Source organism: Salmo salar, chromosome ssa13 (assembly GCF_905237065.1).
Source record: "Salmo salar chromosome ssa13, Ssal_v3.1, whole genome shotgun sequence".
Lineage (NCBI taxonomy): Eukaryota > Metazoa > Chordata > Actinopteri > Salmoniformes > Salmonidae > Salmo > Salmo salar.
In genome coordinates this window covers 24,057,093-24,074,947 of record NC_059454.1, presented here as the reverse complement: position 1 = coordinate 24,074,947, position 17,855 = coordinate 24,057,093, and the positions used below count along the sequence as shown (strand labels likewise).

The following is a 17,855-nucleotide window of genomic DNA, read 5'->3' as shown; positions in this document are numbered from 1 at the left end:
ATGTCCCTATTACAGAGATACATTTTCTCAAATTAGTATGGAGTATACCCTGGCCTAGCCGATAGCAGCGGCAAAGCAGACTTAGTTAAGAGTGTACCCACACACGCTGCCTCTTTATCCAATCCTAGCAGACCAACAGGACCACCCCTCTGTTTCCTTAAGAATGTCATTGGTTCTCTATAGACAACCCTCTTGCCACAGCTCCCTAATCTGCCTGTGTCTGTGTGCTGGGTCTCTGTGTGTCTCTGTGTCTCTGTGAGGGCATGGCAGGGTATTATAGTCTGTTGGGAGTGTTTAGGCCGGGGCTTTACTCTTTGATATCCCACACTCACCATAAGAGGCTCAACAGCTCCTCCATGCCTGTTACCCATGACGACACGGTGACTGTGTGGCGGCGCTATAGCTGTACTACACGCCTGTTGCTATGACGAGATGAAGAAAGACGCAGAAACCATGCCGGCCTGTTCCCCCGTGCCCCTCTGCTAGTGCTGGTGATGGGGTGGATAGGGGCGGAGGTAAGGTTGTTAGGGGGTATCTGGGGGGTCAGGGGTAGGTAAGATGGCTAATGTTGTTATTGTGTACGGTCCAGGCATACAGCGAGAGTCCCCTGACCTTGTAACGGCTGTAGAGCTGTGATCAGTTCCCAACCATTACAGACAGATGCATGACAGGCAGCAGCTCACTCTTCTGCTGTGTGGTCTTATCAGGACAAAGCACGTTTCTGCTGCGAGAGAACCTCTAAAACCCACTCAGAAAGAGGCACAAACACATGCACACTGCTGCTTGAGCCCTCCCAAAATCAGGCCTTTTCTCTCCCTCCATCCCTTGCTCTCTCTCTCCCTCCCTCAGTCTCTTAGAAGAACAGAAAGAAAGAATACTCTGTTCTCACCAAAGATGGGAGTAGGAGGGCGCAACAACAAAAATTCTTCAGAACAAGTCAGAACGTGGAGGCAGAGGACAGTTGGGTGTTTAGTTAGTTTAATGCTCTGGAGTACTTTGTGGAGTGACATGATAACTAAGCCATTTGACTGCCTACAAAGGAGAAGATTTCCTCTAACTTCCTCTAATCTCTCTCTCCCTTTTTCTTTCCCCTCACAGTTTTCGGGGGAGGTTCCAGAGAACCGGATCAATGTTGCGGTTGCCAACCTGACCGTGATTGACCGCGACCAGCCACGCTCGCCCAACTGGAACGCTGTATACAGGATCATCAGTGGTGACCCCATAGGTCACTTCACCATCATCACCGACCCACACACCAATGACGGCATGGTTACCGTGGTGAAGGTAAGGCCCTGCGACCAACCAAAACATATCTAATCAAAGTTTATTTGTCGCGTTCACAGATTAGCAGATGTTAATGCAGGTACAGTGAAATGCGTATGTTTCTAGTTCCAGCAGTGCAGTAAGTGTCTAACAGTAAAATAATAAATACAATTAAATATAAAAGAAGAAACAAGAAGAGCTTGAGCCCTCAAAAGTGGCGACACCTCAGCAATTTACAACTATTTTTACCAGCATGGTGAAATTTTACACTTTCTTGGAGTATGCAGCATTATTAGTTATTGTTTATGGTCCTCTCATGATAAATAATTACTTCTGGGGTATACGTAGATTACATTTTAGCATTTAACTCAAGCAATGTCATAGTCCTGAATATAGATCCGTGGTGTGTATAGACAGTATGGACAATATACAGTATAAGTAGGAAAGGGTATGTACAGCAGAAGTTACAGTATATAGGATGAGCTACGTAGAGAAAACAGTATGTACGTACATACACTGTAAAAAGTGAGTAATCAACTATTTTAATTTCTTAGAGATCAAATAACATTTCAACAAAATAATGCTGCAGGAATGCTAATCTAATATGTTTCTAACTACAGAAACAATTTCAGTACAACAAACACTATGTAAACATTATTAAAGTGACCAGTTTTCAATGGTAGACGCTCTCACTAGAACTACTGTGGAGAGTTTTGTATGAAGCAGATTGGCTAAAAGCTGTTCTTCAGAGATGTACATGTAGGAAAGTAGACCAAAATGTGTTTGACCTTTCTACAAAAACATAAACATTGCATATTGAATGGCAGGTAGTGTTTGAATAGTGACAAATTATATTTCTAATCCGCAGCTACAGTATGAAATCTGATATTCTCCAGTTCTCACCTAGAATTTATCATATCTATTTTAAAAACACACATCTTCACCAAGGTTGAGGTTGAGGTAGTACAGACAGTGTTGTTATCCCATTCATCAATTATGTGTTGCATGTCAGATCTACACTGAGTGGACAAAACATTAAGGACACCTTTCTAATATTGAGTTGCACATCCTCCTGCTTTTTGCCCTCAGAGCAGCTTCAAATCGCTGGGGCATAGACCTTACAAGGTGTTGAAAGCGTTCCACAGGGATGCTGGCACACGTTGACTCCAATGCTTCCCACAGTTGTGTCATGTTGGCTGGATGTCCTTTGGGTGGTGGACCATTCGCAAGACACATGGGAGACTGTTGAGCGAGAAAGAATCCAGCAGCGTTGCAGTTCTTGACACAAACTTGTGCGCCTGGTTTATATAGCCACCCACACTTCAGGTTGACTTGTTTTTTATCTGCAGTAAAAGATATCAAACAGTGCTGACAGGCATTGACAGGATGGTCACAGCCACACATTCACTGGTTAGGCAAGACACAAGATATATTTTAGATAGGAGCAACAGTAATGATACATGCCCTCAATGTGAAGTTTTTTTAAATTATTTATTTATTTCACCTTTATTTAACCAGGTAGGCCAGTTGAGAACAAGTTCTCATTTACAACTGCAACCTGGCCAAGATAAAGCAAAACAGTGCGACACAAACAACAACACAGAGTTACACATGGAATAAACACACAGTCAATAACACAATAGAAAAAGTCTATATACAGTGTGTGCAAATGGCGTAAGGAGGTAAGGCAATAAATAGGCCATAGTAGCGAAGTAATTACAATTTAGCAAATTAACACTGGAGTGATAGATGTGCAGATGATGATGTGCAAGTAGAAATACTGGTGTGCAAAAGAGCAAAAAAAGTAACTAAAAACAATATGGGGATGAGGTAGGTAGTTGCATGGGCTATTTACAGATGGGATGTGTACAGCTGCAGCGATCGGTAAACTGCTCAGATAGCTGATGCTTAAAGTTAGTGAGAGAGATATAAGTCTCCAACTTCAGCGATTTTTGTAATTCGTTCCAGTCATTGGCACTGACATCAATCCATAAATACAGAGCACAAGTACAAGCCTTTTTATATAAACCTTTTAAAGGTAGTAGGAAAAAACATTCACTTCATATTTCAATAAATCACCTGCTAGCAATAGCGAGCGTGACATTACAGTGCACTGACTTAAATGCTGACCACACCGCTCGCAGTGCGTGCGGCAATTTTTTTTACACATACGTACATGTTATTCAATCATTGCAACCACACTGCTCGCGAGCGTCTGTGTGGCCAGGTGCTAAAATAGAAATAGGTGTGACGCTCAACGTGCTGCAAGTTTGGCCTCTCCCATCTCCTCATTGGTGTTTAGGAGCATATAACCACGTGGGTGATTGAAAGATGAACTGACGTCCACACTCCAGCTGGTTGTAATAATGCACGGTGAAGTTGGTTTCCAACCGCCATATAAGGTCCAAAGAAGTAAAAAACCTGAGGAAGCTTGAGGAAGGAGGAGAGATGACGAGAAAGGAATTTGTTTTACCTGTGGATTAATTGTAGAGCTTGTGCATTTCACGTAAAATAACAACCCAATGTTGTTAACTAGCTAAATTGCCATAAATGTTTAATGCTTTTCAACCTGTCCTCAAATTAATATAGTTGGTTCAGAGTTTGTTTTGATATTTCAACCTGCGTGTCCTGATCGTGTCTGGTGTGGGGGTACAAAATCAACATGCGCATACAGGTGCACGTCCGGTTTGGTCAGCATGTTACAGTGCTAGTTAGCGCTTTGTTAACATGGCTAGCCAAGCCAGCAAATACTTGGTTAACTTGCCGTAATAGGCTTTAAATACATTAACGGCGACATAAATATATACATAGTCACATTTGCTATTGGCTTTGGGATATATGAACCAGTTTTCCAAAGACACTATTGTGTTATACAGTTTTTAACAGTTTTTTTAATGTACAGAGGAAGGAGACACGAACCTTCTCCCAGAATATCTCTCTCAAACTGAAGAACAGGCAGACCAACTTTCCAAATAGGGGAGAAGAACTCAAAATTCCACTTGTTCTTTCAAGGAAAATAATACAAAAATCTGTCTGAAGACCAGTCAGTCCGAGGTCAGTCCCTCTCCTTGTTTGGGCGGCGCTCGGTGGTCGACGTCACCGGTCTTCTAGCCATCTCCGGTCCACTTTTCATTTTCCATTTGTTTTGTCTGTGGGTTTTTCACACATGGTTTAAATTCCCCCATTACCTGTTCATTATTTAACCCTCTGTTTCCCACATGTAATTGTGTGTGTTTGTTTTATGTTGATGGCTGTATCTGACGGCTGGTATTTTGTTGACGGGTTTTGTACTATGCACCCGTGTAATTTTCGTGGTACCGGTATATTTCATGTACCGTTGTATTGTTTCTATACTGGTGATTTTCGTGTATTAAATACCTTGTCCACGCATCTCAGCTCTCCTGCGCCTGACTCCTTTTCACCAGTTACCCTTTGCTTTGACACTCGTATTGCCAACATTACTAGTATGGCCTCAAATATTTTGATGAATTCGACAACACATAATGAAAGGAAACTTTATTTATATCACACCTTTTTCTGACGTGAATGGTTTCACCCACTACTCTGCCCGTGAACTGCAGTGTTCTTTGATATCTGCATTGCGCGCAATGCGAGCAAGGTTGATGGAAACTCTACATTTTCACTTTGTCACACTGGCACCTACTACCATACCCTGTTCAAAGGCACTTAAATATTTTGTCTTACCCATTCACCCTCTGAATGGCACACATACACAATCCATGTCTCAATTGTCTCAAGGCTTAAAAATCCTTCTTTAACCTGTCTCCTCCCCTTCATCTACACATATTGAAGTGGTTTTAACAATTGACATCTATAAGGGATCATAGCTTTCACCTGGATTCACCAGGTAAGTCTATGTCTGTCAGGTGTCCTTAATGTTTTGTACACTCAATGTATAAACCACTGAGTGTAAGCTCCAGGCTGTACTCAAGCTATAGGCTGGTGGGCAGGTAACCCCCTATCATAGCCTACATGAGGGATAGGATGGCAGGACAGCAGGTCTTTCACAGGCACATGGCCATGTGCGCGCACACACACACACACACACACACACACACACACACACACACACACACACACACACACACACACACACACACACACACACACTGGCTACGGAGACCATTGCAGAAAATTTGATATTGATTTGTCAATTACAATCGCAGTGGTTTTTATGCACCTGTGATAAATGGGTGCATCAGCAACACAGTTGTGTCTTGTAAGGGCCTCTAAGGGGAAAACTAAACTGAGTATGGGTTTATAGTTTTAGCCATAGGTGTTTGTTTGTTAGGTGTGTATATTTGACTAGTGTTATGAGCTACCCCTGCAGAGCCAGTGGTTTTCCTCTGCCTATTCCACTGTCTGTGGAATAGGCTTTGACTCTCTCTGGGCACTGAAGCCGGAATGGCTACTGACTCTAATCGATTTCACATCAGAAAAACTGCAACGCGTAGGTAGCAGGGAAACATCACAGAGACACATTTGAATTGATGTAGTATGTATTTACCGAGGAGGCCTCTCTGGCTGCTAGTGGAGGCACGTCAGCAAAACACACTGACATCTCTCACAAGTTTACTGAGACGGCCCACCTGGGACCGTGGCTGCTCTATAAACATGGACTGAGGTCTTAACCTGCACAATTACAGAACTGTCTAGGGAACCAATAAGCGTAAATTTTAAATCCTGGATTAAAACAGAGGCATCACACAAACACATACAGACAAACATGCACACACATGCGCGTGTACTTACGCACACAAACATCCACACACACATTCGTCTTTAAGTCATTAGGATATGTAAATTGAAGTGTGTGATGAACACAGGAAATGACAGGGGTGACTACATGCCAGAGAGAGGAAAGGAAATGAGAAGGGGAGGATAAGGGAGCTGGCGAAGAGGATTGGAGGAAGGGTAGGTGATAGGAGGAGGATGGAGAAGGAAAGAAGGGGAAGGGGGGAGTAGAGGGAGCTGGGGAAGAGGATTGGAGGAAGGGTAGGTGATAGGAGGAGGATGGAGAAGGAAAGAAGGGGAAGGGGGGAGTAGAGGGAGCTGGGGAAGGGAAGCGGTTCGATAGAGAGTGGATGAAGAGCAGTCAAAGAGGACAAAAAGAAAAGAGGGAAGGGGAGGTGGAGGGGGAACACTGCACCACTGGCTATGGATCAAAGAGCTCCAAGCACGTTCAGCCTTCTGATAGGGCCCCAGTACATCACTGGTTCACTCCACACACACACACACACACACACACACACACACACACACACACACACACACACAGAAGGAAAGGGCACATCAACACCAGCCTCCTCTTCTCATTATCAGTACACGCACACGCAGGCACGCACGCACACACCACCATGGCATCTGTCAGATCCAATCCCCTCGTCACTCTGGCTGCTTTATTATGAATGCTTTTATATCGTCGCCCGCCGCGTCCGTTAACACTAACACTAAGGCGAAGCAACACACAGATGTGCTCCAAATCATTACTGTCACCACCAAACACAGCAGACACCAGCCTCCGGGTGCTAATCATCAACTGGATAGCTAACTGTACTCAGAGCCAGCCAGCATCATGCAATACCTAACATATTTGTTGTGTGTGTTTCTGGAGGTTACCTGAATCTAATTGTGTTGTTGTCATTAAGACAGCCCAGAGCTGTCACTTTGTTTTAGGCTCACATGGCAGACCGCCTTGTAGGTGGCTGGAGCTAGCCAACACACACACACACATGCGCACGTACGCACGCACACACACACACACACACACACACACATCCCCACTCACGCACACCTACACACACACTGTGAGGGGAGTCTACTCAGTGTGAATTTAACAGGGAGCGCCAGCCCCAACGGCAGCCGGTCCATGAATTGTTTAAGACCTGCCTAACTCACTCAGTGTTAGCAGGGTAATTACAGGTAGGGGTGCAGAGGTCCCTCTAAGTTTAGCGATAACGCTGTTCCAATTCATCCTAGCTAGCGCAGAGCTAGCGCTGCTCAGCACCAGGGCTGTTCATTACTTCCTTTATCGTCAATAGGGCTCAGCTCTGCTCTCTCTCAAGGGCTGCAGGTGGAGGATGGAGGGACGGAGGAACTGGAGGAGAATGTTTAAGTGTTCTGGGAATGGGGGGGGTTAGATATCACTGTGAGTTTGATCTCTCTCTTGTTATTTCTCTCCCATCTATTTCTTCTAACCATAGTGTAGGGCAGGCCTGTTGCAATTATTTTCCATGGTGGGCCACATTATAATATATTTTTGCCATCGCGGGCCAGAATCATATTATAGGTTTATACATCATGAGTATGACTGTGTTGACAGATATATCTACTGTAAATCACATCCAGAAATGCTACTAATTTTACTTTTTTAACATGCACAGAAATCAACAAAATCCATGTTCTCCTTTTGGTAGGTATTTTCATTATTAAACATGCAATGAACTACACGGAGGGAAAAGTACACTGTGCATTCAGCACCACGGACATAACTCTTGTTAACTGGTATGCACAAAAACACAAAGAGAGAGAGCTCAACATTACATTTAAACTACTCAACCAGTGTGAGGAGTGAAGTCTCTGATGGGCATTGACTAGAGCAGTGAAGTCAGGTATAGTTTCTGTCGTCGCTATGCGCAGGATTGCTGAGAGCTGAGACTCAGTAAGAGATGATCTATGCCTTGACTTGCTATATTTCACCACTGAAAATGTCTGTTCACATACATAGGTTCACCCAAACAGTACAAACATCTTCTGAGCATGACTCCTAATCTTTGGGAAGTTTTGTTCATCGAGAGATGCATAGAACCTCGTCAGTGACATTGTTTTGAATAGTTCTCCAATCACTGCATCAGACTGAAGTTGCTCAAGTTGCAGGTCAGTGGGAGCGTTATCCACATTGAAGTTGAAAGGAGAGGAAACCAACAGCATGTCATTTTCCATCACTTTGAAATCCTCAAAACGACGAGAAAACTCACCATTCAAAGCACGCAGCAGCGATGTATACTTCTCCCACTGGTCATCTGATAGGGAACAGACTAGTAGTGTCGGGAGGTGGGTGAGATTGTTGGCTTCTTCTTGGCGGGTCAGGAGGAGTAATTTTCCCTTGAAGGCTTTGACAAGGCTGTACATCTGATGTGCGAAAAGGCCCTTCCCTTGTAGTTTGGAATTCAGTTCATTCATGAGGGCCATGATGTCCACGGTGAAGGCAAAAAATCAGCCAACCATTCTTTATCTTGCAGTTGAGGGAAATCCACATTTTCCTTTCATTTGCAAAAACTCAGCAATATCCGACTTCAGGTCCCACACCCTTTTTAAGCACCTTCCCCAAACTCAGCCATCTCACGTTTGTGTGGTAGGGGTGATCTGCATGACCCAACTGTCTCTTCCAACAGTGAGACAAACTGCCTGTGGTTTAAACATTTTGATCTTAGGAAGTTTACCTCTTAAGCCACAACATGGCTTATTTTCAGAACACATTTACAGAGCACCTCTTGATGAATAATGCAATGTAGGAAAATCATTTTCTGATCTGGGTTCAGCTCAGCTATTTGATCTTGTATCCTTTTCAAAAGGCCAAAGTTTTTTCCTGTCAAGTTTGGGCATCTATCAGTGGTCACACTGGATAACTTTTCAAAACTCCAGTCCCAGCTTTGCCACACACTTATTAACCTCCTCCAATAAATCTTTCTGTGTGGTTATTCTCTTCATTGACCGCACTGAAGCAAGCTCCTCTGTAATTTCAAAGTCTGGGGTTATGCCTTGTAAGAATATCAACAACTGCGCCGTGTCACGTGCGTCACTGCTCTCATCCAGGGACAAGGAGAAATGGGTGAAATCCTTTACCTTGTCTTTCAACTGTTGTTCCATATTCTCTGCGATGTCCTCTTGACAGGGAAACATTTTCGAACAGCTCTTTCTTGTCAGGGCAAAGTATTGCTGCAGAGTCAATTAAACATTCTTTAATGAATTTGCCCTCAGCGATTGGCTTGCTATGTTTAGCAATTTTGTGGGAGCTAGCTCTCGCAATTCTGTCATTTGCTGAATGCAGTTTTGTGAAAAGTCCTTGCTGCTTTTGCAACTGAGAAAGCAACTCTTTCGATGCACTTGCCCTCTGCTCAGAGGACATATTCCTTTATTTCTCTGAATGCTTCGTCTGGAAGTGTCGGGACAAGTTGTAGTCTTTCAAGACAGCGATGCTCTCTTTGCACACTAAGCTTTCCCTGATACTTCAATAAAAAAAATATTTTGATTCCCACTCTTGCTGGAACACCCTACATTCATTGTCTACATTCCTTTTCTTTGAAAAACACATTTTTGCGCAATTTCTAGCTAGCTGCTATTTGTAACTGTGACGTGTTTGTCAGCCTGTCAGTCAATGTCTGTCCTCGTGCAGTTGTTATTTATACATGCCTTCAAAATAAATGTCCCACAAGCGGTGGGAGTTAAATCATTACACAAAGGGAAGTATTCATTGGGCTTTTAATTTGAATAACAAATACGTTTTTCAAAACTTTACTATTGCAAATTCTTAATGTGATCTGAGCATGATTCCACGGGCCGTATTGAGTCAGGTCGAGGGCCGCATACGGCCCCGGGCCGGCCTTTGCCCAGGCCTGGTGTAGGGTTTATTTTTCTCATTTCATTTGACTACACCCCTTCTTAGTGTTCTGTTATTATCTCTCATCTTCTTTTTCTATCATACCCATTTTTATCTGTTTATCTAGACTTCTTCTGTCACTCATGTGTGATGTTCTTACCATGCCATTTGATGGAATATGAGATTACTAATCCTAACCTAATTATCTGCCTCCTCCTCTCCCCCCTCCTCTCTCTCTCCCTCTCCCTCTCCAGCCGGTGGACTTTGAGCAGAACAGGGCCTTCATGCTGACGGTGGTGGTCAATAACCAGGCCCCGCTGGCCAGTGGGATCCAGTCGTCCCTCCAGTCCACATCCGGGGTCACCATCTCTGTGGTAGACATCAACGAACCGCCCTTCTTCCCCACCAACCCCAAATCCATCCGCTTTGAGGAGGGTGTTCCTGCTGGCACCTCTCTCACCACCTTCTCAGCCAGCGACCCTGACCGCTTCATGCAGCAAAGCATCAGGTGCTGGACAGACACACACATTTACACACACACACACACACACACACATTCACTCACCCTCTCTCACCACCTTCTCAGCCAGCAACCCTGACCGCTTCATGTAACAGATCATTAGGTACAGTGGGGAACTATTCAAACTGTCCCTCTCTCTTAAGAATTACGTGTATACACAGTCAGTTAAGAGCTGCCCTTCCACCTGTGTGAGAGAGAGAGAGAGAGAGAGAGAGAGAGAGAGAGAGAGAGAGAGAGATCCCATACATTCAAACACACACAGCACCTGGCCCCAACCCAAAGGCCTGACACAGCACTGTACACCTGCAGCGTTTCCAGGGTTCTCACATTATTGGCTGTGACTCTAAACCAACCTTTAAATTCCCACCTGGCTTTTTAAAGGCTGCCTGTGGAGCACTGCAGTGTCTTGACTTCCTCAATGTCAGCTGATCTATGACATTATTATGTTGATTATCCACACATACTCTCTCTGAGAGTACCTCCTCTCAGAGACTGTCCAGTGTGTATGGATGGCTGGTTCACCCTCTCCAGCGCCAAGCCCAGAATCATCCTTGTGTTCCGTTTTCCTCGCTCACTCGCTCTTTCGCTCTCTCTCTTGTGAAAAGATCGAAACAAATTTGCCAGTTAATTTCACAGCAAATGAGAGTAAATTGGGTGTACCAGCTGGGCTCTGGATCTTGCTGCAGCACTCTCTCTCTCTCCTTCTCTCTCTCTCTCTCCCTCTCTTTGCTTTCTCTCTCCCCATCTTCCTTTTCCCTCTCTCGATCTCCCCTTCCTTTTCTGTACACCAGTTTCAGCTTGCAGTACATCTTGGAGATAAGTTTGGCTAGCAGAGGCACACCATGTTCTGTCACGGTCTGCTACACACATTCATACACACACACTCACTCTCTCTCACTCCCTCTTGCTCTCCAAACCCCTCTCTCTTTCTTTCTCTCTCACACACAGACATACACAGACACATACATGCACACTGATACTCAATCAATTCTGCTGCCCATCCAGCATGATTTGCGATAGTCCCACCCGGGAGCCATAACAAACTAGTGGGACAGTTTGTCCACCTCAGCCTCCAATGTGGTTTCATCTGTACTGAAGTCCCCCACATTAAACAAAAAAAAAACGATAGTATTCACTGTAGTGTTTTTGCGAACTTTACTGTAGTATATACTGTAGTATTTACAGTTAACTATAGTATAAATAATCTAGTAAAAGAAAACTGTAGTATATACTGTAGTATTTACAGTTAACTATAGTATAAATAATCTAGTAAAAGAAAACTGTAGTATATACTTTAGTAATTAATGTAGTGTTTTTGCAGACTGTATAGTATATTGTAGTATTTACTGTAGTTTTTCACTTCTTTAGCCAATGTGCAGATTTTGTCAAAGATCCGTGATATCTCTATGTGACTGAGGGAGATGGCTGAAAAGGACGAGGCGAGTGTCGGAAAGCGGAAGGGAGCTGATAAGTAAGGGAAAGGTAACAAACAAGATAGAAGGGAAGAAGCGTGAGAACAGGTCAAGGAAAAGCAAGGGCACGGGAGGTTTGGAGAGTTGAGAGAGGGGAGGTCAGGGCTAAAACTTGACAGTAGAGATCTTCATGGGTCCAAAAAGTTGGACCTGTTCCAAAATAAACCTGGGGCTTTCCCACCTGGACCTGATATGCATAAAAATGTTTTTTAAATTTAGAGACCTGTTCCGAACAGACCGAAGGACAACTAGACCCGTTCCGTATAGACCTGGTTGAATCCAGACCCGGACCGATCCGAGTGAAGCAGCAGAAAAGTAGTTATTTAAGCTATTTTATTAATTGGAGGTGATGAAGTGCGAGAGGAGGGAGAAAGAGGTGCAGCTCTAGTAGGCAGGGGAGGGGCCGTACTGTGAGTGAATGACACAGGGAGCAGGAAGGAGGGAGAGAGGAGAGACAGCAAACAACCAAGCCAAGTCTTGCTCTAGTAGACTAATAGCTGCCATAGCTAGGTTATTTATCATGAAATATGATTACATAGTACCTGTCTTGACTGCATCAAACCGGGAGATGCTAGTTAAGCTAGCTAACGTTAGCTAGCTAGGCTAATTGAGGCTGCAGTGCATTCGCTTTTTCATCCTACAGTTACAAATAACAACTCCATTTAGAATATTAATTAGCAACCTACCTGTTGGCTCGTGGTCGTTGTAGCCTATCCTTCTACTTTAAATTCCGTCATTTTAATTCCATCTTCCATTGATTAGATATCTCCTAACTTTTGCCCCACACGGAGGCTCTACTTGACAGTTTTTCTTCAGACCAGTGTTCTGGGGGGGGGGGGGGTCAGGGGCCAGGGGTTTGGGGGATGGAGATGGGGTAGAGGGGGAGCCTGGGAGGGAGGAATCAGGCATCACCTGTCAGGGCCAAACTAGTGCGGCGAGGTGTGGGATTGAGAAACATGCATAAATAATTACCCAGACTATCCTGCATGGGCTGGAGGAAGGCTAGGAGGACGTATATTTTTGATTCTCAGGGACAGGCTTCCTCTACCACTAGCATCACTAACCCCACCAGACTTCATTCTAGATCTTATTCACTCCTCACACCCACTTTCCAGTACCACCAACCTGGATATACGTAGAGAGACTGATCAAGGTATTGTATGAAGACATTGGAAATGTACACTGCTCAAAAAAATAAAGGGAATACTAAAATAACACATCCTAGATCTGAATGAATGAAATAATCGTATTAAATACTTTTTTCTTTACATAGTTGAATGTGCTGACAACAAAATCACACAAAAATAATCAATTGAAATCCAATTTATCAACCCATGGAGGTCTGGATTTGGAGTCACACTCAAAATTAAAGTGGAAAACCACACTACAGGCTGATCCAACTTTGATGTAATGTCCTTAAAACAAGTCAAAATGAGGCTCAGTAGTGTGTGTGGCCTCCACGTGCCTGTATGACCTCCCTACAACGCCTGGGCATGCTCCTGATGAGGTGGCGGATGGTCTCCAGAGGGATCTCCTCCCAGACCTGGACTAAAGCATCCGCCAACTCCTAGACAGTCTGTGGTGCAACGTGGCGTTGGTGGATGGAGCGAGACATGATGTCCCAGATGTGCTCAATTGGATTCAGGTCTGGGGAACGGGCGGGCCAGTCCATAGCATCAATGCCTTCCTCTTGCAGGAACTGCTGACACACTCCAGCCACATGAGGTCTAGCATTGTCTTGCATTAGGAGGAACCCAGGACCAACCGCACCAGCATATGGTCTCACAAGGGGTCTGAGGATCTCATCTCGGTACCTAATTGCAGTCAGGCTACCTCTGGCGAGCACATGTAGGGCTGTGCTGCCCCCCAAAGAAATGCCACCCCACACCATGACTGACCCACCGCCAAACCGGTCATGCTGGAGGATGTTGCAGGCAGCAGAACGTTCTCCACGGCGTCTCCAGACTCTGTGACGTCTGTCACATGTGCTCAGTGTGAACCTGCTTGCATCTGTGAAGAGCACAGGGCGCCAGTGGCGAATTTGCCAATCTTGGTGTTCTCTGGCAAATGCCAAACGCCCTGCACGGTGTTGGGCTGTAAGCACAACCCCCACCTGTGGACGTCGGGCCCTCATACCACCCTCATGGAGTCTGTTTCTGACCGTTTGAGCAGACACAGGAGGTCATTTTGCAGGGCTCTGGCAGTGCTCCTCCTGCTCCTCCTTGCACAAAGGCAGAGGTAGCGGTCCTGCTGCTGGGTTGTTGCCCTCCTACGGCCTCCTCCACGTCTCCTGATGTACTGGCCTGTCTCCTGGTAGCGCCTCCATGCTCTGGAATCTACGCTGACAGACACAGCAAACCTTCTTGCCACAGCTCGCATTGATGTGCCATCCTGGATGAGCTGCACTACCTGAGCCACTTGTGTGGGTTGTAGACTCCGTCTCATGCTACCACTAGAGTGAAAGCACCGCCAGCATTCAAAAGTGACGAAAACATCAGCCAGGAAGCATAGGAACTGAGAATTGGTCTGTGGTCACCACCTGCAGAACCACTCCTTTATTGGGGGTGTCTGCTAATTGCCTATAATTTCCACCTGTTGTCTATTCCATTTGCACAACAGCATGTGAAATGTATTGTCAGTCAGTGTTGCTTCCTAAGTGGACAGTTTGATTTCACAGAAGTGTGATTGACTTGGAGTTACATTGTGTTGTTTAAGTGTTCCCTTTATTTTTTTGAGCAGTATATTATTAAAATTGCAGAATTTATATATGTTTTACTTCTTTGTATCTTTCAAAGCACCAGAGCAAACACAGACTTAAAGTTCCAGACAGTAGTGAAGCAATAAGAACCAAATAAATTAAATCATAAAACTGACTCAAACTGCAGCTCCAACAGGTATATTTCACTGGTCATCCTCAAAGCCAACACTTCCTTTGGCCGCCATTCCTTCCAGTTCTCTGCTGCCAATGACTGGAACGAATTGCAAAAATCACTGAAGCTGGAGATTTATATCTCCCTCTCTAACTTTAAGCATCAGCTGTCAGAGAAGCTTACCGATCACAGTACCTGTACACAACCGATCTGTAAATAGCAATTATTTATTGAAAAAAATATTATTTTGCCTCTATGGCCTATTTATTGCCTTACCTCCCTACTCTTCTACATTTGCACACACTGTACATCGATTTTTCTATTGTGTTATTGACTGAACGTTTGTTTATGTGTAACTCTGTGGTGTTGTTTTTGTCGCACCGCTTTGCTTTATCTTGGCCAGGTCGCAGTTGTAAATGAGAACTTGTTCTCAACTGGCCTACCTGGTTAAATAAAGGTGAAATAATAAAACTAAAAATTAAAAACAGTTTCAGTAGGTTTTCATATCAGCAATTAAATCAAAGAATTGACTCTGGCCAACCAAACCAGAGCGTTGTTACTTGAAAAGCACATTTCCTCCAGCCGTGTCAGTTGGAGAAGGCAGCGTCTGTGTTGTCCTGATGATGGTTCTCTCCCATCTGTCCTCATACAGAGAGTGTCTGATGTTGCACACTGACACACTCATCAGCTGCTCTGTGTGTGTGTGTGTGTGTGTGTGTGTGTGTGTGTGTGTGTGTGTGTGTGTGTGTGTGTGTGTGTGTGTGTGTGTGTGTGTGTGTGTGTGTGTGTGTGTGTGTGTGTGTGTGTGTGTGTGTGTGTGTGTGTGTGTGTGAATCATGTGGGATCAGGAAAGGTTGGAGGGTGGGCAACTGAGATCCGTTGGGTAAATTCCAAATTCTAGGTTCAAAGTTACAAGATCAGCTGGTAAAATGATGAGCTCCTAATATCTAGTATTATATACAGTTGAAGTCGGAAGTTTACATATACTTAGGTTGGAGTCATTAAAACTCATTTTTCAACCACTCCACAAATTTCTTGTTAACAAACTATAGTTTTGGCAAGTCGGTTAGGACATCTACTTTGAGCATGACACAAGTCATTTTTCCAACAATTGTTTACAGACAGATTATTTCACTTATAATTCACTGTATCACAATTCCAGTGGGTCAGAAGTTTACATACACTAAGTTGACTGTGCCTTTAAACAACTTGTAAAATTCAAAAAAATGATGTCATGGCTTTAGAAGATTCTGATAGGCTAATTGACATAATTTTAGTCAATTGGAGGTGTACCTGTGGATGTATTTCAAGGACTACCTTCAAACTCAGTGCCTCTTTGCTTGACATCATGGGAAAATCAAAAGAAATCAGCCAAGACCTCTGAAAAAAATTGTAGACCTCCACAAGTCTGGTTCATCTTTGGGAGCAATTTCCAAATGCCTGAAGGTACCACGTTCACAATAGTACACAAGTATAAACACCATGGGACCACACATCCATCATACTGCTCAGGAAGGAGACGCTTTCTGTCTCTTAGAGATTAACGTACTTTGGTGCGAAAAGTGCAAATCAATCCCAGAACAACAGCAAAGGACCTTGTGAAGATGCTGGAGGAAACAGGTACAAAAATATCAATATTCATAGTAAAACTAGTCCTATATTGACATAATCTGAAAGGTCGCTCAGCAAGGAAGAAGCCACTGCTCCAAAACCACCATAAAAAAAGCCAGACTAAGGTTTGCAACTGCACATAGGGACAAAGATCGTACTTTTTGGAGAAATGTCCTCTGGTCTGATGAAACAAAAATGGAACTGTTTGGCCATAATGACCATCGTTATGTTTGGAGGAAAAAGGGGGAGGCTTGCAAGCCGAAGAACACCACCCCAACCGTGAAGCATGGAGGTGTCATGCCCTGACCGTAGAGAGCCTTTTTATTTCTCTATTTGGTTAGGTCAGGGTGTGATTTGGGTGGGCAATCTAGATTATATATTTCTATGTGTGCCTGATATGGTTCCCAATCAGAGTCTTTCATTGTCTCTGATTGGGGATCATATTTAGGCAGCCTTTTCCCACTGGGTTTTTGTAGGATCTTGTTTTTTGGTTAGTTGCCTGTAAGCACGCCATTTACTTCACATTTTGTTTGTGCTTTATTGTTTTTGTTGTTATGACGGTGTTCATTTTTAATAAAGGAGAAATGTTCGCCTACCACGCTGCACCTTGGTCTCATCCTTCAGACGAACGTGACAGAAGATCCCACTAAAAACTGACCAAGCAGCGTGGCCAGGAGGAGTAGACATGGGAGGACATCCTGGACGGCAAAGTATCCTGGACGTGGAAGGAGATCCAGGCCGGATGGGATCGCCTCCCATGGGAACAGGTGGAAGCAGCGAGGGAGGAATGGCGACGAGATTGGGAGTCACGGCAATGACGGAAGCCTGAGAGGCAGCACCCAAAAAAAATGGGGGGGCACACGGGGAGATTGGCGGAGTCAGGGTTTAGACCTGAGCCAACTCCCCATGCTTACCGTGGGGAGCGTGTGACCAGTCAGGCACCGTGTTATGCGGTGATGTGCACTGTATCTCCAGTGCGCATTCATAACCCGGTGCGCTCTATGCCTACGCCCTGCATTTGCCGTGCGAGAGTGGGCATTCAGCCAGGACGGGTTGTGCCGGCTCAGCGCTCCTGGTCTCCAGTATGCCTCCTCGGTCCGGGATATCCTGTGCCGGCTCTATGCACTGTGTCGCCAGTGCGCCTTCACAGCCCAGTGCGTCCTGTGCCAGCGCCCTGCACTTGCCGGGCTAAAGTGAGCATCCAGCCAGGACGGGTTGTGCCAGCCCTATGCTCCAGACCTCCAGTGCGTCTCCACGGCCCAGTATATCCTATGCCTGCTCCACGCACAAGGTTTCCAGTGCATCTCCCCAGTCCGGTGAGACCTGTTCCGGCTCCACGTACGAAGCCTCTAGTGATGGTCCATGGTCCGAATCCTCCAGTGATGATCCATGGCACGAAGCCTCCAGTGATAATCCATGGCCCGGAGCCTCCTGTGATAATCCATGGCACAAAGCCTCCAGTGATGATCCATGGCCCGGAGCCTGTAGTGATGATCCAT

General features: G+C 44.9%; 1 protein-coding gene across 1 annotated transcript in view; it reads left to right on the top strand.

Annotated features, from left to right (window-relative positions):
• Nucleotides 1-17,855, top strand: part of LOC106566735 (cadherin-4) — a 512,548-nt gene that overhangs the window by 462,561 nt on the left and 32,132 nt on the right. Inside the window, exons 10-11 of the mRNA XM_014135075.2 lie at nt 1,099-1,284; nt 10,138-10,391. Coding sequence (XP_013990550.1) covers nt 1,099-1,284; nt 10,138-10,391 — 440 coding nt within the window. The remainder of the gene's footprint in view (nt 1-1,098; nt 1,285-10,137; nt 10,392-17,855) is intronic.